General features: G+C 36.4%; 1 protein-coding gene across 1 annotated transcript in view; it reads right to left on the reverse strand.

Moving 5' to 3' along the window:
• PARD3B (par-3 family cell polarity regulator beta) overlaps positions 1 to 27,250 on the reverse strand; it is a 1,344,967-nt gene that overhangs the window by 550,019 nt on the left and 767,698 nt on the right. Inside the window, exon 11 of the mRNA XM_069075096.1 lies at positions 1,471 to 1,698. Within this exon, the coding sequence (XP_068931197.1) occupies positions 1,471 to 1,698 (228 nt within the window). The remainder of the gene's footprint in view (positions 1 to 1,470; positions 1,699 to 27,250) is intronic.

Consider the following 27,250-nt stretch of genomic DNA (forward strand, 5'->3'; position numbering starts at 1 on the left):
TATGAAGGAACTGTCATTTTAAAGTTCAAAGATATGTATAAAGGAAAAGGTCTAGGAATGTATGAGACTGTCAAGAAAGTAAAGGGAAAGAATGATCATTTTTGTTACATTGGCCCTGCCTATCCATGAACAATTAATATTTCTCCAATTATTATTACTATTATTATTATTATTTTGCCTTTTGGAGGGCAACTGGGGTTAAGTAACTTGCCCAAGGTTACACGGCTAGTTTTTTTGTGTGGGTGTTAAGTGTCTGAGGCTGGAACCGAACTCGGGTCCTCCTGACTCCGGGGCCAGCACTTTACTCACTGTGCCACCTAGCCTGCTCTCTCCAATTATTTAAAACTGATTGTATTTGCATGAAAAGCTTCTTATAATAAATTTTGTTGATATACTTCCCGGGTTTGTGGGCTATCTAGTCCAACTCCCTTATTTTTAAAAAGAGAAAAGAACCCAGGATAGAATCCTTACTAATGCTTATCTTAAGGCATGGGTTTTGATATCTTTTCTTGCACTTAAAAAAATTTACATTTAAAATTTTTAAAAAATATTTGCAAAAAATATTTCAGTGTAATCTTTTGTATTTAATGTTTTGCTCTTAATAACGTTCTGAGAAAGGGTCCATAGATGTCAGCAGGCTGCTGTCACCTGACTCAAAACCTTCCTGCCTTAACAAGATGAGAATAACTAGCAAAATCAACAGAGAATGGTCAGTAACATAGGTAGGACAAGGGCCAGACAAAGTGTGATGTCTGGGAAACCAAAAGACCACAGAATACTGGAGTAGGAAGAAGTGGTCAACCGAATCAAATGTGACAAAGAAGTCAAAGGGTAGGCCTGGGACCATGGCCAATGGATTCGATGACTAGAAGATCATCACTGACATTTGAGACAGCAGTTTCTGCAATGGTAGAATACTGGAGACAAACTGCAGGATGGTCATGAAGAAGTGGAGGTATCGGGTGTAGACAACTTTTTTAGAAATTTGGCAGTGAGGGAGAAGAGAGAGATAGCACAGAAGGAGCATGGGACAGAAAGATCAAGGGATGTATTCTTTAGAAATGGAGACTACATGTTTCTAAGTGGTAGGAAGTAGCCAATGGCGGTGGGGTAGATTTCAGGTGCATGCTTATTTCTAGGGAAAGGATCTGGAGGAGAAAGGAGAGGACAGAGGTCAAGCACAAGGTGAGGGATGACAGCAAGGAGTGTGGATGGATCTTCCTTTGAGAAAAGAGGGATAGAGGAGAGAGTGGGTAATACTACTAAGAAATTTTGAGGACAAGAAGACCGGAAATATTAGTTGGCCTTAATTTTCTGCGTGAAGTGGGAAGTTGTCATCTTCTGTGAGTGTGGGGTTTTGAGGAAAAAGGGAAAAGGGATAGTTTTCCTGAGAATGAAATGATATAGCAGTCTGATACCCTTAGAGCAGTCTAAAGTCCGGTTCTCAAACTCAGCAGCTTAAACCACTACAAACACATGCACTTCAGGGTCAGCACCATCCTCACCTACCTTAAAAGCAGCACCTCCATGGATTATAGACTTGATAAAAATCCCCAAGTCAGCTCCCGTCTCTCGGGACTTGTTTCCTTTTAAGCTTACTCCGAGCCCAGCAGACCCTGAATCATTGAGGGGGATCTCGAAGGTCAGCTGCTCGGGAGTCTCCAGGGATAACACATAGCAGCGGTCAGGCTCCCCTTTCTGTTAGGAAAAATGCAGATGAAAACAGTGAAGGACAGAAAGTAGATTAAATGTCTCATACACAGGGGCTGTCAAACACAATCCAATTGGCAAAGACAGGATGATTGGGTCTAATAATGTTTTGCACTATTGTTCCCAGAGGGTAAGGACTGTTTCTTTTCTTTCTGTAAAGTGATGAATGTACTAAGAAGTCTGTGCTTATGCGCTCTCCATAAGGAGTGTGCAATGGTGGCCAACAACAACTCTTTGACTAAGGCAGAGGTCTAATATCTGGAACAACCCAGAGGCATTAGAAAATTCTGCAGAGTATACTGAATAATTAAAGGAGTGGAAAATGAGACTAAGACAATCTTTAAAGCTGGAAGGGAGCTTGGAGATGAGCTAATCCTGCCCCTCATTTAACAGATGAGGACACTGAGACCCACAGAGGATAATGTGTTAAAATTTCAGGAAAGTATGTGGTTTATATGAGTTTAAAGTATACCAACATATTACTGAGCTCTGCTAAACAATTTCTCCTTCTCAAGGGTCCTCCTTAATGTAGTCCTTTCCCTCTGAGGTAATCTCCAATTTATCTATTATATATTCTTCTTGTACATAATTATTGGCATGTTGTCTTCCTTTAGATTAGAATCTCCTTGAGGGCAGGGGATGTTTTCTTTTTAATCAAAATTTTTAAATTTATTTTTAGTTTTCAACATTCATTCCCACAAGATTTTGAGTTACAAAATTTCCCCCTGTCTTTCCCCTACCCCCACCCCAAGATAGAAAGCATGTTGACTACCCCTTCCCCCAATCTGCTTTCTCATATCCTCCCCCATCCCTCCTCTAACTTTCTAGTAGGGCAAGATGGATTTCTATAGCCCAATGCCTATATAGTTTATTTCCCAGTTGCATGTAAAAAACAATTTAATTTTTTTTAACATTTGTTTTTAAAACTTTGATTTTCAGATTCTTTCCCTTCTCACCCACCTCCACTGGGAAGATAAGCAATTTATCTTGTATCTGTGTAGTTACACAAAATGTTTCCATAGCAGTTATATTGTGAAAGACTAACTATATTTACCTCTATCCTATCCTGCACCTCACTTATTCTATTATCTACTTTGATCCTGTCCCTTTTCAAAATGTGTGCTTCTAACTACCCTCACCCCCAATCTGCCTTCCCTTCCATCATCCCCCCTCTTATCTCCTTCCCCTCTATTTTCCTGTAGGGAAAGATACCCAATTGAGTGTGTATCTTATTCCCTCCTTAAGCCAAATTCAATGAGAATAAGTTTTTCCCATTCCCTTTTACCTTCCTGCTCTTCCCCTCCATTGTAACAGTTTTCTCTTGCCTCTTCTATATGAGATAATTTACCCTATCCATCTCTCTCTTTCTCCTTCTCTCATTATATTCCTCTCTCATGTCTTAATTTTATTTTTTAGATATCATCCCTTCTTTTCAACTGATCGTGTGCCCTCTAAGTATACATGTACAAACATATACACACACTCACATATATGTTTATACACACACCCTCCTATACATACATATGTATATATATACATATATGTATGTATGTGTGTATGTGTATATATATATTCCCTTCAACTAGCCTCATACTGAGAAAAGTCTCATGGTTATAAGGATCATTTTTCTATGTAGGAATGTAAATAGTTCAAGTATAATAAGTTCCTTATTATTTCTTTTTTCCTGTTTACCTTCTCATTCTTCTCTTGCTTCTTGTAGCTGAAAGTCGAATTTTCTGTTCAGCTCTGTTTTTTTCATCAAGAATACTTGAAAGTCCTCTATTTCATTGAATGACCATATTTTCCCCTGAAGCATTATACTCAGTTTTGCTGGGTAGGTGATTCTTGGTTTTAATCCTAGCTCCTTTGACCTCTGGAATATCATATTCTAAGTTCTGCAATCCCTAAGTGTAGAAGCTGCTAGATCTTGTGTTATCCTGATTGTATTTCCACAATAATCAAATTGTTGCTTCCTGGCTGCTTGCAGTATTTTCTCCTTGACCTAAGAACTGTGGAATTTGGCTATGATACTCCTAAGAGTTTTCTTTTGGGGATCTTTTTCAAGAGGTGATCAGTGAATTTTTCATCCTCTATTTTGCCCTCTGAATCTAGGCTATCAGGGCAATTTTCCTTGAGAATTTCTTGAAGGATGATTTCTAGGTTCTTTTTTTGGTCATGGCTTTTAGGTAGTCCAATAATTTTTAAATTACCTATCCTGGATCTATTTTCTAGGTCAGTGGTTTTTCCAATGGGATATTTCACACTGCCTTCTATTTTTTTCATTTGTTTGGATCTGTTTTATTGTATCTTGATTTCTCATAAAATCATAGATTTTTTTCCGGGGGGGGGGGGGTTAGCTGGATGTTAATAGGAAAAAGAGGAGCAATTCCTCAAGGTCCACAACAGATGGACATCCATAAGAATGACTCCAAAGGTTCTTGTTCCTGGCCCATCATATTGAGAAGGCAAGCCTAGTCCCTCATGAACTTCCATGAACTTTCTCATAATGTCCTTCCATCCCTACTTTTCACATTTGCAAATCTAGAATCAAGCCAAGAAATCTAGTCCAAAGATATGAAAATGAGATACCACTAATGGACCAGTTTTGTTTTTAGACAAAGAGCTGGTTTCTCTCTAAAACTGTTCCTTTGGTCCTATTGCTTTTGGGAACTCATTGGAACTAAAATTACATATTTCTTAAAACTCTTGAGGCTGCCTGAACTTCAGGCCCAGAAATAACCAAAGACCTCTAAGTACTTGGTGGATGTTATCAGAGTCAGACTGTAACTATCTAATTATAACCTTTCCCACCAGTGAGAAAAAGGGATCTAGGTACATAGAGTTTTAAAGAAGCAGCTTCTTTTTTTGTAATTCATTCTAAGTCAGGGGTTCCTACCCTGGAGTCTATGAACTGGGTTTTTTTTTTTAATGTTTCAATGCAACTATTTCAATATAATACATTTCCTCTGTCATCTAGTGCATTTTATGTTTGCAATTAAGAATATGATTCTGATATGGGGTTCACAGGCTTCTCCAATTTGTTTCCAAAAGAGTTTATGTGAAATGTTAACCTAGTGAAAATATAAAATTTCACATAAATTAAATTTCACTGGTTAATTGAATAAAATGATTGCATAGTTCCTTATCTAGCTCATCAAGTTATCCTCTAAGAAACTAGGTCTTGTGACTTTGTTATGGAAATGCCCAAATTAAATACGAAATTTAAAATGTTAGCCTTCATCTATGCCTTCCAAAGTACCCAAACTGGAATTTATACAATTATATAATAATTTACATTTCAGGGAGCTCTAGGTTTCAATTAATTTTAGTCTAATAAGATTCCAGGAAATTAAAAGGTTAATTAAAGAACATCTGGTTATACTGAAAGTTTGAGTTTTCAGCACATTAAAAAAAAATCCCCACTATAAACCTCTTAAAGTCGCTATTCTCAAAATGGCTCCCCATCTGAGGGGGAAAATTGACGTAAGAACTGTCCCTTCTTGAAAAATGTATTCAGTCCATCTCACCCTATAATCAAATCAGGCTTCCTTCAGAAACGGGAGTCTATTCCTAGGCCAGTCTGATAACTGCTATTCCTCCTAATTCCCCTTATTGAGTGCACAGTTATAGATAATGGAGAAATTGCAGAACAGCATGAGATCAAGGTGGCACTCTATTTACCTCTTCGTCTAAAATATACTTCTGCATTCCTGATTTTGGTCCCTGCTCTCTGAAAGCAAAGAATATGGACTTGTTCACTATTGAGGATTTTTACCTAACAGTAAGGAATATGGAATAAGCTAAGGCACTTTGCTCTGCAAGTGATGAGATATCACATTATATTACTTAATTCTAAGGAGCTGATTCCAGTAACCTTTTAGTTTTCCTAAAGTGCACCAGATTCAGAAGAAAACTAGCGCCCACCTTGAGGTGAAGCCAACCACTCTCTCGAGTCTTCTTGTGCCACCCTTCTTTCAGCACATGTGTCAAAGAGCAACATGTAGGCATTTCTGTAAGTGTTCTAACAAGATGGACACTGATTTCGAATGTGAACCTTGGAGTCAAGAAGGTCTGGGTTCAAATTCCACCTCAGACACTGGGTGAGTCATTCAGGCTTTCAGTAACCCAGGCAACTGTCTAAGATCATAAATCTTTAAAGATGCCCATCTGTTCTAGCACAGGAAGCTCCTTTTTAGGAGCTCTCTATACTCATTTATTTGTACATATACTTTCCACCTAAAATTACCCAAAGGCTCAAATGAAAGGGGCTTAAAGGAGGTGTGACAAGGGACATATTTTCAATTCTGTTGCTATTTTTTTCCTTTAGCTTATGCATTTTAAAAATCCCTGAGGATAGAGGTGAATTTTTTTTTCTCAATACTTGAAAATCCCTAAAGCACTAAGTACTTTGAACTGGGAGCCATGAAACCAGTGATGATATGATCCAGAAGGAGCAAACAAGGTAAAAATATAATCTTACTAAATTTCAAAGCCTTTGAAATGAAGAGTTAGCTTATCTGAAACTTAGAAAGTCCTGTTTTATTGATAGAACAAAGTTAGATGCCCTTAAATTCTTTTTTTCTTCAGTCTTAGCATCTCTTGCTTCCCTGGGAATGGTGGAAACATGCCCTCTGAAGTACAGAGGAAAGGATTCCATTTTTCTTGCCTTTCTCTAGCATTTCACAAAGAGGGATATTCTTAAAAGTTTTGCATGAAGAGAAGTCCTGCCAGTGCAAGGCATTGGAAGGAGGGGGCATTAATGCTGCTGCTACTAAGGGGAGGGGGGAAAGTTTCCTGCAATCTGGAGGAAGAGGGCATTTCTGTGTCCTCTTAGCCAGAACTGCCACTTCTAGAAATAAAGTAAGGGAGGAGTTGCAGGAAAACAAGAGGGCATTCTTATAACTCACCAAGCTAGCATTTAAAATTCATTATATGATGATGGATCAACTGAATTGCATTCCTGGCTATGTGGAAGCGAAAAGTCCATCATTCCTACTGATCATCAACATTCAGAAATGTAAATTTTGAGGGAGGGTAAATGGAGAAGACACAGTGAGATACTATTTAGTGTATATGTCATTCCCTCCCTAAGCCAAATTCAATAAGAATAAAGTTGACCCATTCCCTTTTGCCTTCCTGTTCTTCCCCTCCATTGTAACCATTTTCCCTTGCCTCTTCTATCTGAGATAGCTTACCCCATTCTCTCTCTCCCCATCTTCTCTCATTATATTCCTCGCTCACCTCTCAATTTCACCCTTTAAGTATGATCCCTTCCTATTAAATTGGTCCTGTGCCCTCTATCTATGTATACCTGCACACATATATACACACACTCACATTTGTATTTATATGCCCATACACCCTCCTATATAGACATATATGTATGTATACACATATATATGCATGTATGTATGTATATACACACACATACACACATTTCTATTCCCTTCAACTATTCTCATAGTGAGTTACATATGTAACATAAGTTACAATTATCTTTTTTCCATGTAGGAATGTAAATAGTTCAATTTTGATAATTTCCTTATGATTTCTTTTCCCAGTTTACCTTCTCATGCTTCTCGTATCTGAATGTCAAGTTTTCTATTCAACTCTGGTTTTTTCATCAAGAATGCTTGAAAGTCCTCTATTCCATTGAATGACCATATTTTCCCCTGAACCATGATACACAGTTTTGCTGGGTAGGTGATTCTTGGTTTTAATCCCAGCTCCTTTGACCTCTGGAATATCATATTCTAAACCCTTCAATCCCTCAGTGTAAAAGCTGCCAGATCCTGGGTTATCCCAATTGTGTTTCCACAATATTCAAATTGTTTCTTCCTGGATGCTTGTAATATTTTCTCCTTGATCTGGGAATTCTGGAGCCTGACTATAATATTCCTAGGAGTTTTCTTTTTGGGATCTTTTTCAGGAGGTGATCGGTGGATTCTTTCAACCTCTATTTTGGCCTTTGGTTTTAAAATATCAGGGCAATTTTCCTTGAGAATTTCTTGAAGGATGACTTCTAGGTTCTTTTTTTGATTATGGCTTTCAGGGAGTCCAATAATTTTTAAACTCTCTCCTGGATCTATTTTCCAGGTCAGTGATTTTCCCAATGAGATATTTCATATTGCCTTCTATTTTTTCATTTGTTTGGAGTTATTTAATAGTATTTTGATTTCTCATAAAGTCACTAGCTTCCATTTGCTCCAATCTAATTCTGAAGGAATGATTCTCCTCAGTGAGCTTTTGAGATTCTTTTTCCATCTGACAAATTTGGCTTTTTAAGACATTCTTTTCCTCATTGCCTTTTTGAGCGTCTTTTGCCATTTGAGTTAGTCTATTTTTTAAGGTATTATTTTCTTCAGTCAGGTTGTTGACTCTCATTTCATAATTTTCTTGCATCATTCTCATTTCTCTTCCCAATTTTTCCTCCATTTCTCTTATTTGGTTTTCAAAATCCTTCTTAAGGTCCTCTATGGCCTGTAACCAGCTCATATTTTTCTTGGAAGCTTTTGGTGCAGGAATTCTGACTTTGCTGTCTTCCTCCTGTTCCTTGTTTTGATCCTTTCTGTCCCCAAAATAGGAGTGTAAAGTTGGATTGCTCTGCTTTCTTTGCTTGCTCATGTTGCCACTTTATTACTTGACTTTTGAGCTTTTTGCCACAGTAAGACTCAATTGTTGGGATCTTCACAGCTGCTGGAGCTGTTAGTTGGGTGCCCTCTCTGAACTTCCATACATTCTGGCAAGCTGGTCATGCACCCCAGGACCTCGACCCTAGACTGCAATCCAGATTCAAGCAGGCCAAAGCAAGAGTGATTACCCCTCAGACTTGCTTCTTGGTTCCCCTACAATCTGCAAGCCAGAAGCCGAAGCTGCCACATGGCAGCAGCTGCACATCCTTGGAGCCTCAGTGGCTCCTCCCTCCAGGGGGTAAAGGCTGGACCACACTCCCAAACTATCAGATCCCAAAGTCCACACTGCACTGACCTCTCATTTTGTCCTCAGCATCTATGTGTTGATAATTCTGGAAACTGCCACAACTGCTGGTGATCTGAAGTCCCTCCAGCTGGTGGCTGGTCAGGTTGCCCTGAGGCTAAAACCTTGGGCTGGACCAGGGCTAGGCTCAGCTCCCAGAGTGCTGTGCTGGCCCCTTCCTGTCAGCCTGTTGAACTGTCTTCAGTGGGAAGTTAGCTTCTCTGTGTCATTTTGTAGGTTCTGTAGCTAGAAAGTTTGTCTAGAGTCATTTTTTACATGAATTGGAGGAGGTTGAAGCTGGAGCCCCATGGAAATCCTGTTTCTAATCCACCATCTTGACTCCGCCCCTCCCATCATTTTTCACTATATCCCCCACCACTGACCCAATTAATCCATTCTCATATCAATGATAATAATTAATACTAATGATAACAATAACAGTAGCTAGCATTTGTATAGTATTTTAAGGTTTGCAAAGCCCTTTACAAATATTATTTCATTTTGTTGTCAGAGTAACCCTGAGATATGGGTGTTATTATTATTCTCATTTTATAGGTGAGCAAGTTGAGGGAGGCAAAGATGACAAGACATGGCCAGGGTCAAAGACCTGGCACGTGTCAGGCTGGCTTTGTACTCAGGTCTTCCTGCTTTTAAGCACAATGCTCTATCCAGTATGCCACTAAGCTGACTATCAAAACAACAATAATTAAGCAGAAATCAAAGTGCTTTGCATTGTACTTTAAAAAATAGTTTCACTACTTCAAGATGCATATGTTGACTTGTAATATTTATCAGTTTTTGACTATGTGCCCCCCACCCAAAGCTCCCCTTCTCAGCCTCTAGGGATGCATCTCAATGTAATAATAAAATAAATATGCTGCTTTTGCTTGATTTGTCAAGGAATTGGGTGGAAAAATATATCAAATCATATCAAAATGATGTCTTTTGAGTCCGCTGTACTAGTACTTACTCTTTCGTTCCTAAGGCTAACTTGAAAGAAAAAAAAAGAATTTCTAGGAGCACCTAGCAAATAAACAAGGCTTCAGTTCAGGACAGAGTTATCAACACAGTGACTGACTGATGACAGACATTAGCCAATGCATAGACTTGAGCTGTACTGCACACATTAAACAATAGCAAGGATTTTATACACATCAGGACCAGCATTCCTAAATAAACTGTCACAGCTTAGTAGAAGAAAAATGTAACAATCTGGCATGAAATTTGATCAAATGAGCAAAAATAATATGTATAACATTGAAAGATGGAATTATATTGAGGTGCATTTGCTTTGCTTGCTTTATGTACTACAGAATTATTTTCCTTTTCCATTTCTTACCCTCTACAGGTTATCTCTTTCCTTGAAAATATTTTTTCCACAATTTCTTTCTTTATGTTCCTATAGCTGTTGATGCCTTTAATGTCACCAAACTATTTTCCTCTTCTCTTTCCTCATTTTTTTTATCTCCTTCTACTACTTCTTTTTACCCCCTCACAAGATAAACCCCCAAATCCAGAAAATATCTGGTTCATTTTGTGATAGTGGTCTCACTATTCAGACTTTTGTGAAGAAAACTGGAACAGAATAGCAAAGGAAAAACTAACAGACACTTTTCTATTTAATGAGTTTTCTGTTTTGGCCCCAGAATTTTTGGAGAGGTTGGAGGGTATACCAAGCAAGCATTAAAGGAAGAAGCAGAGATGAGAGGCCGTGATAGATTGTAGCCCAATTTCCTACTTCCCTTGACTCAAAAGGGATTTTTTTTTGGACTGGGATTTAGGTGGTAAGGGAAGTGATAGGTAAGAGAGAAGGCATGAAAATTATTAACCTGATTTCTTCTAAAGAGAGTAGCCACTAGAATCTAGAATGGTCTTATACTGACAAAGAGGACTAGTCACATATATACAAATGTTTAAAATGCAACATTTACAACAATCCAATAGTCCACTGAGCCAATGTTCACTTTTCCCTAAACCCAGGTCAGGGCTGAAAACATCCATGCTAAACCTTTTATGACTCTCATTTCATTATTGTTATACTCTTGGCTCATTGAGAGCAAACCCTGGATGTCTTTTGCCTTTTCCTCCCAAATGTGTAATTAGCCTGTGCGAGCAGCTTACTTTATACGTGAATTATTTTTCACTCGCAATCATTTTGTCAATTACCAAACTCAAACAAAAGGGCCACCCTCTTTCCTCTTATTTAAAAAAAAGATTCAGAATTTTTGTCAAGCAAATCCCATTCCTGGCAACTTTGCCAAGATAGTGTAAAACAAGCTTCAAATTATTAACTTCTGGCTAATTATATTCTAAGATTTTAAGGTGATAAAAATTCTATTTTACCTAAATAAATCTGTATAGCAAAGAACAGATTAGGGTGTTTTCAAACTATATAATTTTATAATACATATGATATTAATATATGTATATCCTGAAAACTTCTATGTAGGTAATAATCATACACTAGAGAACATTCCTATAGATATTTAAGTTTTGAAAAAGATTTTACATATAGTATTGTTTGATTCCTACAATCCTGTGAGATGTTTCCCTGTTCTATACATAAAGAAACTATAGTCTAAGGATATGTGGTTAACTGGATGATAGAATCCTAGACACAGAGTTTGAAAGGACTTTAGAAGTCAATGAGTTCAACCTCTTCATTTTAAAATGAGGACATGGAAATACAGAGAGGTCAAGTGTCTTGTCTGAGGTTCCAAAGGTATTATGTGGCAGAGCTGGGATTCAAACCCTGGTTGACAGACTCCACACTTAGTCTTCCTTCCACTAAACTACACTGCCTCTCTATTTGATATTCAATGCAGAATGTGAAGACCAACTTAATGAAGGAACCAGGAGCTCACTTCTTCTGTCTTAGAAATATTTCATTTTAGATTGAATTTTCCAGAGTGTAAGGAAAGAAAAGGATGGAACAGACGGCAAAGGAAATTATCAAAGAGAAATGATCATTTTAATAAATGGTAAATGATCTTTTTCAGCTCTTTTGTATAAAGAAAATCAGCAAAACTCTTGGTGACTGCCAGTAAAGGGATTATTTTTAAGTCCCCCTGCCTTAGTGTCAATAAAGACAAATCTCTGAAAAGAATCAGAGATAATCTTCCTGGTACTTTTAAGAATTATTCTTATAAATTAGACTGCAGTTTGTTAAGGCTTAACATGATGCTCACTATCATCTATCACTTTGAAGTGGAAAAATGAAAATTAATGATGTAACAAGTATAAAAAAAAATCAGAGCTTTGAGAGCCTTCTAAGTAAATGACTACTATCAATATTTTAAAGACATCTTACAATGGTTTATATGAAGTATATTCACAAATTTTTAGGCTTTTCCTTTTATGAAATATGACCAAAGTACATGAAAAAGAAAACCACATGATGTAATGCTTATTATTGGAAAAAAAATCTGTTTTCATTTTAAGATGTAGCAACTGTCCACCCCCTCTCAAAAGAGACTCTATTTTGAAACAGAGAACAAAAAGAGAGCTGCTCTCTGAACTTATCAAAAAACAATTTTCTTTAAGTAAAGAATTAATCTAATACTAGGAAACAAATGTCAAAAATGGCCATTCTTTATTACCTAGCCAATACAAAAAACCATTAATGTAATACTAAGTCTGAGATTAAACCACTGAAAGTGATGCTATTCTGAGTTAAAATTCCTTTAGAATCCTTTCATTTCATTTATAGTAGGGATAAATGCACTAAAAATGAATGAATTTGTAAGTTTAGTGGCTCTGGAGAATCTTGTAATATGTACTCAGGTGGCACTTACAGCAATGATAGAGATGCCCTTTTATCTTTGTGATCCCATTCTTTTCTATTCCTATCTTTGCCTCTCCCCTGAACCCCAACAGGGAGCATGCTCCTTCAATCATTCCCACCTTGACAATTACTACCTGTAATCCCTCTTTATCTATTGGCTCCATACATATCTGCTGTCTACAACATAAACAAGTCTCTCTCATGCTTAAAAAAATAACTTCATTTGTCCCCTACCCTATTCTTTTAAGGTTCCATCATCTCTCTCTCTCCCTCTTTCCTGGCCAAAATCTTAGAAAAAGTTCCTTATACCCAATGCACCTGCTTCTTCACCTCTCATTCATTTCTCAACCCTTTGACCCTGTGACATGACTGAAAATGCTCTCTCCAAGTTTACTAGTGGGATTACTAATGATAAATTTAGCATTTTTAGAGTGTTATAAAGTTTGCAAGGTACTTTGCATGTTATTGTATAACAAAATACAAGGACTAAAAAACTCCCACCTTAAAGATAAGGTATCTGAAGCTCAGAGGAGTTAAGTGTCATCAGAGTGACCAGATGAAATAGTATGTAGAACATACTATGCAAATCTTTTTTTTTTAAAGCAATTGGGGTTAAGTAACTTGCTCAAGGTTACACAGCCAGTTATTTCTGGGTGTGGCACTAAGTATCAGGGCCCGGATTCGATCCCAGGTCATCCCGACTCTGGGGCCCGTGCTCTTACTTGTTGTGCTACCTGGCTGCCCCTATACTGTGCAAATCTTAAAGCAATGTATAAAGATTAGTGACTAGATGAGATAGTGTATGTAACATATTGTACAAATCTTAAAGATTGACCAAACTGTTCCTAAGTATCAGAGGCACAGATTTTCCTGATTTCAGTCTAGCAGTCCATCCACTATGACACAATATCTTGATTTCTCAATCCAATGGCCTTTGCTCAGTCCATTCTCTTCTTCACCTCTCTGCATCTTTTGATATTGCTAACTACTTTACCTACCTAGGCTTTTGTCACAGTACTTTCTCTTTATTGTACTCTTGTCTAACCATCTTTCTAGCCCCTTAACTATCATATCCAAGGTCCACTTCTCTCTCTGTAATCTTCCTGGTTATTATTACCAACTCTCAAGGGTTATGTTGTCATTCGTATGCAGATGATTCCCAAATCTCCATAAGCACTGCCCTGTAGACATGCTCACCCTGATGTAGCATTAACATCTCAAACCCAATGTATGCAAAACAGAACTGATTATTTTCTCTTCTAATTTGAACTTTTCCTAAAGTTCCTTATTTTGGTTGAAGGTCTCACCATTACTGCAGTTACTCAGTTTCATAGCTTCAGTACTCTGCTCTGCTCTTCCTTCTCCCTCAAGCCTCATATTCAATAATTTGTTTAGTCTTGTAGGTTGTTCCTCTGTAGCATGCCTCTTGCATTTGTCCCCTTATCTGTACTTATGTGGCCACCATCTTGATTCAGGACTTCATCACTACTGGCCTAAGATACTTCAATAACCTTCTAGTGGGACTCTCAGTTTCCAGTCTCTCTCCTCTGCAAGTGAATCTCCACATAGCTTGTCAACTGATATTGTGCAAGTAAATCTGATCATCTTAATCTCTCGCTTAAGAAACTTTAGTGGTTTTCTATTCCTTCTAAGAATTGAAGAGAAATTCTCTAGTCTGGTATTTAAAACCCTACAGAGTCTGAGTTCCACCTACTTTTCTAGGTTTATTTCATATTACTTCCCTTCACTCACTCTCCAGTCCAGCAAAATTGGCCTACTTTCCATTCTCCTATTTTGTCATTCCATCTCCTCTTCTACATCATTGTAGAGGCAACCACTCCCATTCTCCACCCCCCCACCCACCCATCCCTGGATTGTCCTCCTTCCTTATGTCTTTCAAGACATAGCTCCTTCAAGGCTCATCTTGGGTGCAACAGCACCTGGTCCACTTAATTGTCAGTGCTTTCTCCTGCCTCAAATTATCTTGTATTTATTTAACTGCTGACATGTTGTACCCTCTCTTAGTAAAATACAAGCTTTTAATTTTTGTCTTCATATTCCTTGCACACTTCCTGCAGAGTACCTTGCACATAGCAGGCAATAAATATGTACTGAGTTGTCTCATATAATAATGTAGTACTTATATATGTTATTATACATGTAATACATTATTACACTATAATTTATAATAATAATGAAACTGCTTATACTTTGACATTTCTAGCATGCATTTCACAAAAACCCATAACTTTACTGTACCTTAAATAAAAGCATCTTGAGAAACATTTAATTTAAAATTTCTCAAATGTTTGGTTTTAAGAACATAATACTTCTACATATATATTAAATAAATGTAATTACATTCATGTTGTATTAATAACATTTTAGCAGAGACAATAAAATCTTAGAATGATTAAACTACTCTTAGAAGGATAACTGTTCATCTTATACTTTATTATCATTGTTATTATGCTTATTGACATTTATTGCTTGCGTTTCCATTGCAGTATAGGGTTTATAATATAGTAAGTCTCTGGGCTGGAATTAAAATTCTAAACCTCTCACTGGACCATGATGCATCTAGAAAACTAACTTTTTTAGATTCCTTGAGAACTGTCATTCTTGGAAAGATGGCTGACTTTCCAGGATGACAGCTGGAAAAGATATAATTATTACAGATAAAATGAAATAAGAAATATTTCTAATTCCATACTTCAGGGACCTCTGTTTTCATAGGTGTGTTGTCTTTTTATAAGGATTGCAACCTTCCTGCATCTTACTAGATAGATTTTAGGCTTTGCTGTGGCTTTAAAAAAAAAAGCACACCCTAGTGTTCTGTTGGTGATGAGCTCTTCTGAGTTTAATTAGCTTGATAGACATAGAGTTCATCACTGGGTCTCTAGGTAGAATTTTCTTCAGTCTGTAGGGTCTGCTAGGGTTTTTACTCTTCAGGTATGTAGCTTTTGACTGTTCAAGGTTATTGCCACACTTCAATGAGGCTTCTGAGGAGGATCTTAGTGAAATACATAAATGAATTTGTAATAAATAATGCTTATAGACAGGTAATGGGGTATTCTGATTAATTGATTTTCTAATAAATTAAGCTCTCTTTTTGTACTGAAATGGCTTAGGCAAGTAAGCCTCTGCTATGATATGAGTACTTTGTTTTTATTTACATTGAGAATTCTTGTCCAGTCAGAAAATATTTATTGTGAGCCTATTCAGTTCAAGACATGGTACTTGTGTAATTGGTTCATATTCCAAAAATACATTTTTAGAAAAAGAGACTTTACTAAATAGAGACTTTTAATCTGGTAGTTAAGACGACTGACTGCAATGTCTCCATGCTTTCAAGGATTCTCAAAAGAAAAAAAAAGTAAAGAAATGATTTTCTTTGAAGACTTTAGATGAGCAGAATAAACACAGAGGGAAAATATTATTGCTAATACTTGCTCACATTTTTAATAACATTAGTAATAAATAATAATAAACATATACTACTGTAAGGTTTATACTTTGTGTTTCCTATTTGTAACCATGTAAGGTAGTACATTTACTACCTTTGTTACTGGAAACCTGGGAATTCTGTCAGTGGAAAGGAGGTGAAACTTGATGTCAGACCCCATATTCATAGATCACAGCACTCCACATTAAAAAATCATCACCATTTGAAAACTTCTTACATGGCACACTCTCTATGATGCACTGTCTCTAAATTGCCTTGTATCAATGATTGGTGAATTTACCAACCTCCTGACTTATCAAACAAACAATTATTCAGTACTTATTGTGGCATAGTACTGCATCAAGTACTATAGGGTAGACATTACAGTCCTCAAGTGCCTTAGGGAGATATGACATTCCCATAAAAGACTGAAATTACAATATAAGAGTGAAACAAAATACAAAAGATGCAACACTAGACAGCATATGCTCAGTCCCAAAATAATTATACAGACAATAAATGCTTTAAGGAGTCCATCCTAAAAAGAGAGCGATCTGTTCCCCAAATTCAATTCAACATCTTTACCCAATCCCCAAGTCCCAAATTAACCTCATCTCCTGACTTTTCCATTTCTGTTAATATTAGTGTTGGTTTATAAAACACTTTAATAATTTTTTTTGTATTTCTCATTTGATTCTTACAATTATTATATACAATGTACAGAGGAGGAAACTTAGGCTCTGAAAGATTAAATGACTTATTAAATGGCATACAGTTTATTAATGAGAAAGTCAAGACTTACAAATCATAGTTTCTGACTCCAAGTCTAGTGTTCCTTCAAATACCTCATGCTATATGGAAGGTGACGGGACAAGAACAAACAAACAAAAAACATGGTGCTGGGATTTTGAACGTAGGATTCTGAAAATATTATTCACTGAAATAAGGAACTTAAGAGGGGAAGCATTGGAGGAACAGTGATAATGAATTCAGTTTTAGATATGCAGAGTTTTGGAAAACACTGACATACCAAGCCATCTAATAAAGAATGTATTAGGTGGGGGAAATGGTTGGAGAGAAGTGTCAATTATAACTTGAGAGGGCTATTGGCACTAGAAATTCTGATTTAGGACGCACTCATATAGAGATGATATATGAGAGCTGATGAGAGTTCTGAGGAATTTAGTACAAAGACAGAAGAAAAGAAAATCAAGGAATGGGCCACAAAGAAGGCCATAATTGGAAAGAGAAGGAGCAAGGACAGCTATCCACAAAATACACAAAGGAATAAGTGAGAAAGGTAAGAAAAAAAACAAAACAAACCCAAGGCAGTTCAGTCTTGTGGAAACCAAGAGAGGTGGGAAATTGAAGAAGGGAAAGGTCAACAGTGTTTAATGCTTCAGAGAGGTTAAGGAAGATGACGAATAAGTTAACAGCAATTGCATGAGATAATTAGAAAGTCACTGATGACCTTTGAGAGTATAGTTTCAGCAGAATGATGAGGATGAAAGTCAGATTATAGGGAATTAAGAAATCAATGGTAGTTGAGGTAATAGGGAGAAGTGGGTATAGACTGCATATTTTAGAAACGGGATACTAAATTGGGAGGGAATTAGAGGAAGGAAAAGATTAATTCAGAAAGTGAAAGATCAATATATGTTTTAAAACATAGAAGAATCTAGTTGACAGGCAGGGTCAAATGATATATAGAAAAGGGATGATTGAGGGGAGCAAGGATCTGGAGGGGGCAGAAAGGAATGGATCAAGTAGATAGGTTATAGGTTAACTAACTGTTATGCCTAAAACGATACAGAATAGGTCATTTTTTGTAATTTGCAGTAGTTATTCACACATCTTATGACAAAGAGAAACATCTGGCTCTTAGTTCCTTTGTGGAGAATTTAACTATTGAGATGGACTGGAAATCTTTTTTCCTCAATTTTAAAAAATAATGAATTGATAGTTACTTAGGAAGCATAAGAGATGATCATCAGTGAAATTTTAATCACAGGACAAATATAATTGAGCAAATCTCCTATGAGGAATATATAAAGTTACCAGATTCTAAGAGTGATTTTATAAATGAACAAGCTTCTCCTTTACTATGCTAGGTAGTCTGTGGTATACTACCTATAGGTTATCACCTATTGAACTATGCTTTTCAGGCAATAAATGGTATCATGGTGACCTAAAGGAAGACATTCTATATAAAATTTAGTGTTTTGCTGTTGTTGATTGTGTTAAAGAATTTTTTGAAAGAAATAATTAAATTGTAATGCCCCCTCCTACCTTTCCAGTATTCTTACACCATATGTGGGAGACATATGGTTCATTTGATCCTGTGACTGTTGGCCTCATAGTTGTTCCTGTATAAGACACTGCATCTTTTGCCTCTGTCACCCATTCCACAAATGCTTTCCCTCCTCAAATCTTTCTACTGACTTTCAGGGCTTCCTTTACATCCCAGATAAAATCCCAATACTAAGCCTCTCCCAATCCCTGTTAATTCTAGTACCATCATTATGTTAATTGTTTTTTAATCTATCCTGAATACAGCTTGTTTGTTTATATCCATTTGAATGTTGTCTCTCCCATTAGATTGCAAACTCCTGGAGGACAAGGGACTTTTTTTTTGGCCTTATTTTATATCCCCAGTGCTTAGCATTGCCTAGCACATAGTAGGTGCTTAATGAATGTTGTTAATTGATGAAAGCTTCCACCTCTCTCCATCTGAATGAGGTCCAGGCTACATATACTGTGAGTCTAACTAGTGAGTAGTCACATGTTAGCAAAGAGAAAGAGTTCTGATCCCAAATAAAGACTATGTGGTTAACATTTTAAATTCATAGTGAATGTTTTTTTCTTTGTCTCATTATTAAAAATGGTCCTAGTCTATGTGTTATAAGACATTTGTGAGATACAAATTCTCTTTTTCACTACATAACCAAATCAATTAGTTTATCAAATTTACCGATAAATGTGGCTATTAAGTTATTTGGGGTCTATAAGAGCATGAAGACTCTTTAAAACCCCACTCTTTAGCCCTCTTACCATGCCAGCTCCATGCTGAGACACAAAACAAATCCATACAGTCTCAATGCATGTGGGAAAAAGTTCATAAGTGACAGAGAGATGAGATTTGGGGTATCAATACCTATTCAGGAAATGTGCTGATGACTTGAAAATGAGAGCACAGCGGATGACATGTCAGTTTTCTTTTTCTGACTGGCAGACGAGTGTGACGTTTCATTCTGGCACATTTTATTCAAAAATATTTCCAAAAAACTACTCAAAAGTTAGCACCATTCTGGAGCCAATGAAGAACCCCAAGAGAGTCTGCCTGTTTCCTCCCTCCTTTAGGTTCTGAGATGCTCTGAAAGACTTTAGAGAGTTCTTGATATACACACACACACACACACACACACACACACACACACACACACATATACATAATATACACACACACCTTTGCAAGTGAAGTATGAAGATCCTTTCTCAGAAAAATGTTTTTAAATGTATAAGACAAAATACACAGCATTATTAAGGAAATCAATTACACTATTATACAATTATTAAAAAAAAATCAAGGAACCCACGTTAAGGGTAAGAGGGTTCCAAGAACTTGGGGGACACATTTAAGCTTCTGAGTGATCCAATGCATGTCACATTTTTCTTCTTCCGGTCTTTCTCTTTTAAATGCTGTCCTCTCTTACTGCTCTATGTGCTGGAGTCATGACCAGGAAGCAAGGAAGCAATTTATATGGCCTTAATTCCTGTAAAAATCAGTGATTTTTACAGACTGTAATTACAAGAAGTTTAAAAGTTCAGCACATTTATAATCAATATTTTGCTAGATGTAGTTTCAGTGGGGGTTTTTTTCCCCCTGAACTAAATGGGTTTCTCATGATTTTCCACCAAAGTTAAATGTGCTTCAGAGAATCAAGAGAGAAGATTCATAGTTCAGTTCATTGCAAAAGAATCTACTGTGTGTATGCGCATGTACTGTGCATGGCAACTCAAATTTCATTTGACCTTATATTATGGAAGAAGACTTCTATTTTTTTTAGGCATTTGTATGATGGCATGGGAGAAAAGAATTTTACAGTATTTAATTATTGCTTTCTTCATCTCTCTCTCTCTCAATCACACAGTCACACATACACATTGTTAGTCATTCAGTCGTATCTGACTTTTTGTGGCCTCATATGGGATTTTCTTGGCAAAGATACTGGAGTTGTTTGCCATTTCCTTCTCTAGTAGATTAAAGCAAACAGAGGTTAAGTTACTTGTCCTGGGTGACATAGCTAGTGAGTTTTTGAGGCCAAATTTGAATTCAGGTCTTCCTAACTACAGGCCCAGAGCTTTCTCCACTGAACCACATAGTTGCCTCCAAACTTAAAAGGCAAGAAATTATTTTCATTCATGCTGAAGTTATAAGGAACTATCAAAGCTCCATCACTTCAACCATATTGGCAATTCTGTACCCTAATAACAGTAAGCACCACTTGAAATAATAATTCAAAGTACTTACATTAACTCCAACTTAATACAGAAATCACAGTTTTCAAAGATTTTATGCTACTTTCAACTGTCTAAAAAAGTAGTTTCTTGATGTAAGAAAGCTGATGTAAGCAGTTTCAGTGGACCATCATTGATTAACTGATCCAAAGTATAAGTAATCAGTTATAGAAGAGAAAAACACCTCTTCTTGATTCAGTTACTGTGCCTTATTTAACATAAAACTGAAATGTATCCTTCAATGAAATTTTGATCTCATCAATTTGGAAGTTCCCTCTATTAGTACAGATCACATCCTATCCATGCTTTATTACATGAAGCAAATTTTGCATATGCTCCCCCACAGAAGACCTACCCCCCACATATTAAGATCTTTTTATACTTCACAGGCACAACTGCGCCATTCCATCTGCTCTCCTAGCTGTCCATCTTTATGTTAAAGATGTAAGTCTAATATTTCAGTAGATGAAACAATAACTTAACCTTTACTAATATAAAAATATCTTGAAAGACTATTAGTTAAGTTCCTACACAATACAGGATATCTTATATTGTATCTTAGAGATAATACAATTCATCAAAAGTATCCTCATCAAAAATCATTTACATATTAAACTCTACTTTTCAGAAGTCTGAAAGCAATAAAGAGCAATTGCTCCCCTTTATTTCTATTATGCATATGAACAGTGCAATTTGATATGGCATCTAATTCTTTAAAATCATAACATGTTTGCTCTGTGATGCCCAAGTTACGAATGACTGAGCTGTGAAAGGAAATAGTTTGCAAATGTTTCTAAGATCTTACATTTGTTTTGGCAGGCTTGGGCACCCCATCGGTTGTGAAATCTTAATATGGGGTGGAGTCATACTGTCATCTATGCCTACTTTATTATGACAGCTGATAGTTTTTGGCAGCTACAGTGTTTGAAATAACCTTGACATAGTAATTCTCCAAGTTTGAAACCCAGGATGCATCTTATCTAACACCTACAAAAACTGGCAGAAAGAGTCCACCAAGGAAATCACCTGGTATACTTAACATGTCTAAACTTTATATCTCATCATGAGCCTAGCACTGTAATGTAAATAGATTTGTGTTTAAATGACTGCTTGCTGCTGTTGATCTTATATATCTATAGCTTAAAACAATCTAGCACATTCAGTCTCAACTGAGTCTTATCAATCTTTTCTAACACTTCAGACATCAAATTCATGAAAGTCTATGCCTTTTTTTTGTAGTTTTCTAGTAGTCATTATTTGACATGAATGAAGAAGTCAGGGGTTTGAATAAATTTGTTCTTGTCAAGGCAGTCTTTTATTTCAACCTTTGTCACTATGGAAATTTTGTCCCATTATTTTGGCCACCTCCAAAGCGAGACATTGACTAAAGAGATATGCATGATATTTTAATAAGACAAAACACACTGGTCTAGTTAATGAGGTCCTTATGCCCTGATTCCAGTGCAATAGTTGCTTATTTCTCTTATCTAAAGAAGAAAACATGTACACAGAGCTAACAAACAAGCTGACTCATTACCTGAGTAGGAAAATCTTGGATTTGTAATAAAAAAATAATTTTGGGCAGTAATAATAATGATGATGATAGCCAACATTTACATAATGTTTTAGGATCCCCAAAGTGTTCTACATACATGATCTCATATGAATATGATTTTATTCTTCAAGAACACCATACTTGAGGGATTTGTTATCTGATCATCTTGGGTACTCCTTCCATTGTCAGGATTCCTTATGTGTTAGCATTTGGTCTTTGAGAGATGATGAAGCCAAAATTTCATCACCCTTCAACCAACTAGTTAACAAACCTTTTTGAACCCAGCCAGTCAGGTTCTTGGGCAAACTAGTATATGGTAAAAATAAAGATTTTACTGACTGGATGAGTTTTATTTTAATATTACATCTAGTTACTTATCAGTAGCTTCCTAAGAAAAAGATGGATGCTGTATTAGCAGTAAATACTATAGCAAATCCCCCACCTGGCTAGTTGTCTTCATAGCTTTCGAAGAATATTGTGTACGTGGAAAACTCATTTTTATCTTTTTCCCCAAAAGGACAAAACTCCCAACCAGTATAAGTAAACCAGATTTGGATAGTATCAAAAGATGGTATGATCTTCCTTTTAATTTTTTCCACTGTCTGGCCTATGGTAATTAATGTCTGCTCAATACAGTGCTCAATCTTCTGCCTCCCTGGGGACAGTACTTTCAATTAAACCTTTTATTTCATCTAAAAACGCCTGTTCTCATTGACCACTGCACTTTTTAATCCATGGATTTATGATAATCTAATGCACATCTCTCTCACTGGAAGAACTGCCTTATGCATCCCTATTGTTCTTGTGCCAAAAGAGAAGCTTAAAAAAAAATTAGCTCCTGCTGAAACCAGGAAGGAAATAGTATTTGTTTAACCTAGCAAGAGGCCTTTCACTACCTGCCTAGTGCCCTTGACCAGTACACTATCATGGCCTCTCAATGTGATGGCTGCCCCTTGCCTGGCTGCTCACTTCTGATAAGAGATGCCAACTCCCTTGAGTGCTATTGAAAGCTGAAAGCAAGAGGCAGTGAGCTCCAGAGCATTCTATTTTCAAAGGCTTGTGAAGGAAGTAAGACATTTACATGCTGTCTCTATTCTTTTCTGCATGAAACCCTACAGGTTAAAGAGCAAATTCTGAATGGGTATCTGACAGAAAGGCTCTCGGTGTAAAAGTAAGCTACTTGGTTGTTTATAGTTTTTGCCACCACTTTCCTTCTAGCTAGACCTTAGATGTCTTTGGGGGGATTTGGTGGACATGCAAATATGAGTTTCATGTTATTAAATTACCTACTATAACAAATTATACAGTTTGTTCTATCACACTCAATAATGCAATGGAAGGCCAGGTCCATTTCAGTGCCATGTGGTAATGTTCCGTCATTATATTATGGGAAATAAAAGTTGCTGTTATGTAGATCTACCAACTTGATATGCTCAACAGCTTTTGTTTGTGTTTGAGTTCCTTTTGTGCCTACATTGCACATAAAATTATCAAGTTAATAATTATACTGCAAGCACATGCCAAGGGTCTAACACATCTATTTTGAAGATGTTGATGTGATTAATTGTTTTTACAGAAGGCTACAGAATTTAGATGCCTAGAAGTTTTATGGAAGAGAGATCATTTGCTAATGACTCTTATTTTAAAAGCCCTTTTTAACTCTATTACAACCTGGTCCCAACCCATCTTTACAGACTCGTTATGCTGTATAAGCGGGGACCAATTCATTCTTTGTATTTGTGATTCTAACACTCAGCATATCACCGGGCACATAGTAGGCATGTAATAAATACTTGGTGATTGACTGATTAATTATAGCTCTTCCCACACTGTGATCCTGACATCCTAGCCTTTTTCCTGATCTTCACAAACAATACTCCATCTCCATAAATTTTTACTGGCTGTCCCTCACTTCTCATTTCCACTTTCTCCTCCTCACCTCCTTCAAGAGATAACCCAAAGTCCCATCTTCTGCACCAGTGGTGTTCAATTCAAATAGATTCACATCCCTGCAGGTTGCCTACTGACTTAGAAAATCACAAATTAACATTACCTTTGTATAGTATTTTAACTTATTTTGTTCAGATTTTCCAATTACATTTTAATCTGCTTTAGGCTGTACTCTAGTGGGCAGTGAATTTGACACCTCTATTCTACATTAGGTGACTCATACATCACTTCCTACATGACTCAGTTTACAATACTGCCTTCCACATGAAGCATTTCTTGGTTATCAGTTGCTCTTTCTTTGCTTCTCTCTATGCATCTTGTATTTATTTTGCTTATATTTACTTTGTATATCTAGTATCTCCCAACAGAATGTAAACTTATTGAAAGTAGGGATTTTCTTTCATTCTTTGTACTTATATCCCTTGTATCCTATAAAAAGTGGCTAGCACAAAGTAGGAAAAATACTCTATATATTAAGAAGGTATGTGAGGAAATCTAGGAACCACTGGGAGCAAGCATGAGAAAAAGCACTAAGACAGAGATCAATGAAGCAATTTTGTCATCTAAGTACACTACAGAGCAGCTAGCTAGGCAGGAAGAGAAAACTGATGGAATTTGGGAAACAGATCATAAGCCTGGCAAAAGTCATGATATACTAGTGTTGGAAGACTTCAATTACCCAGATATCCTCTGGAATGATCTCTGGCAAATGCAGAACAGTTGATAACCTTTTGAGCTGTGTTAGTTATCATTTCAACCTTTAAAAGGTAAAGTGCTATTTATAACAAAATATTCATAGCAGCACTTTTTGTGGTAGAATGGTAAAGAAATAGTAAAAAAAATGGTTAAAAAAATAGGAACCCATTGATTAGAGAACAGCTAAACAAATTGTGATACATCAGTATAACAGAATATTACTGTGCCGTAAGAAATAACGAATATGAAGAATTCAGAAAATATGGGAAGACTTATATATGACATAGAGTGAAATAAACAAAACCAGGTAAACAATATACACAATGACGATAGCAATGTAAATAAAAAATACAACAAAATGAAACTGAAGGACAAATAAGTATAACAACCAAGCTTGGTTACCAAAAAGATGGGAAAAGGTACAATGTTGTAAGCATGGAATATTTCATAGACAATCAATGTGTCAGCTCATTTTGCTGTACTCTTGTTTTAATCTTTGTTATGATGAGAGGCTCACCGAAGGAGAGACAGAAAGGGAGTAGATTCAGAAGTGAATATGACATAAAAACAAAAGACAACTAAAATTAAAAAACAACAACAAAAAGGCAGAGAAACCAACAAAGAGAAATTCTATACTAGAACTGATTCTTATTAGCAGAGAGGTATAAGGTGCTAGGGTGGAAATGAAGAAAAATAGTGATTTCTGTGTAAAGTCTTTGATACAGCAGGAGGTAAAAGCTAGATATAATCTGACATGCACCTTAGATTTGGGAAAAATAACCTCATGATGATTCAGTGGAAGAATAAGATTCAGCGGAATAAAATTCTACAGTTTAAATTAGCTAAGGAAGGATAGGAAACTCCCAAGAATTAAATTCTGAAGACACAAAGGTAAAGAATTCCAGAGAGGAAGGAACATAGGAGTTATCTAAGTAACCAATATAGATGTATATGGAACTCAATAACCAACTTAGATTTTTAAAAGATATGTAGAAAGAATGGGACAGCTTGGTGGTGTAGTGGATAGAGCACCAGGTCTGGAGTTAGGAAGACTCATCTTTATGAATTCAAGTCTGGCCTCAGACACTAGCTATAACCCTGGGCAAGTCACTTAATCCTATTTGCCTCAGATTCCTCATCTGTAAAATGAGCTGGAGAAAGAAATGGTAAACCACTCCAGTATCTTTGCCAAGAAAACCCCAGATAGCGTCACAAAGGGTTGGCCATGACTAAAAATGACTCAATAACAGAGAGAATGGAAACAAATGTAGGTGACAGAGGATGAATATAATTATGGCCAGGCTCTGTGAAAACTTTTAGGAGTACGAAAGTTCAAAATAAACTAAGGTTTTAAAGAAAAATAAAGACAGAAAAGAGTTTTTGCTTTGTTTTATTTTTGTAATATTAAGGGAAATTAGAGAATAAAAAAGGGGATAGAACTGTTGTTAGGGGAGCAGATAAGGATAATTGCTGACAAGAGAAGGCAGAGTTGCTCATATATTACTTTGCTCCTGTTTTCTATGCCAAGGATAATAATTCTTATGGTAGAAATGACAAAATAAAAAAGGTCAGCAGGGAGCTGATATTTAAAGCAGGTAAGGAGATAGTAATTATTTACATAGTCCTCAAAAAATACAATTCATTTGATCCAGATAAACAATATTCTTAGATACTGAAAGAAATGGAAGACAAGATTGTTTGGCCACAGTCAGTGATTTCCAAAAGACTGAAAAAAAAGGTGGGGTAAGCATAACCGGAGAAGAGCAAATTCTTTAATTTTCAAAAAATGAAAGAGGGTCTACAAACTATAGGACAGTCCATTTGACTTTACTCCTTGGGAAATTCAAGAATAGATCATCAAAGATGTTAGTGAACAGCTAGAAAAGGAAGCATTGATTACAACATGACCCATCAACTACATATCAATCCCAGACTTTCTTTCCTTCTTGTAACATGGTTATTAAACAGTTATAGAGGACTGTTGTAGCTATAGTTTTCCTAGGTTTTTGATAGATTGTCTTATAAAATCATAGATATAGAGCTGGAAGGGGTATCAGAGGTCATCTAGTACAACCTATTTATTTTACACTTAGAGAAACTGAGGTTGCATGACTTGCTTGCTATCACAAAGATGGTTAGTATAAGGGAGAATTTGAATCCAGGTCCTCTGACTCCAGAACCAGCTTTCTTCCCCCTGCTGATGTGCTGTTTCTCCCAACAGAATGTAAGCACCTCAAGTTGCAGAAAGGAGGACTAGATAATACAATTTGGTAGATGAATAGCTAGATTCAAATAGCAATTGTTTCTGGTTCAATGTCAGCTAGGCAGAAAGGGTGCCTCAAAGATTGGCCTTTTGCTATTTAACATTATTAAAAATGAATGAATGAATTAAATAACATTTATTAAGAACTTACTATATGTAAAGCACCATTCAAAGTACACCATTCAAAGATACAAAGTGAAAAGCAAGATAGTCCCTGCCCTCAAAGAATCCACATTCCAATTGGAGGTAACAACATATATAGAAGATTTCAGCTACAAATCATAGGAAGGCCCTATGTCATAGGGTACAGTGGCAAAAAAGATGACGATCACCTTCTTTAGTGTCTTTTCCAAT

This window comes from Petaurus breviceps, unplaced genomic scaffold, assembly GCF_028583685.1.
Source record: "Petaurus breviceps papuanus isolate PSGF00001 unplaced genomic scaffold, PetGlider_PUasm1.0 90903, whole genome shotgun sequence".
NCBI classification, from domain to species: Eukaryota; Metazoa; Chordata; class Mammalia; order Diprotodontia; family Petauridae; genus Petaurus; species Petaurus breviceps.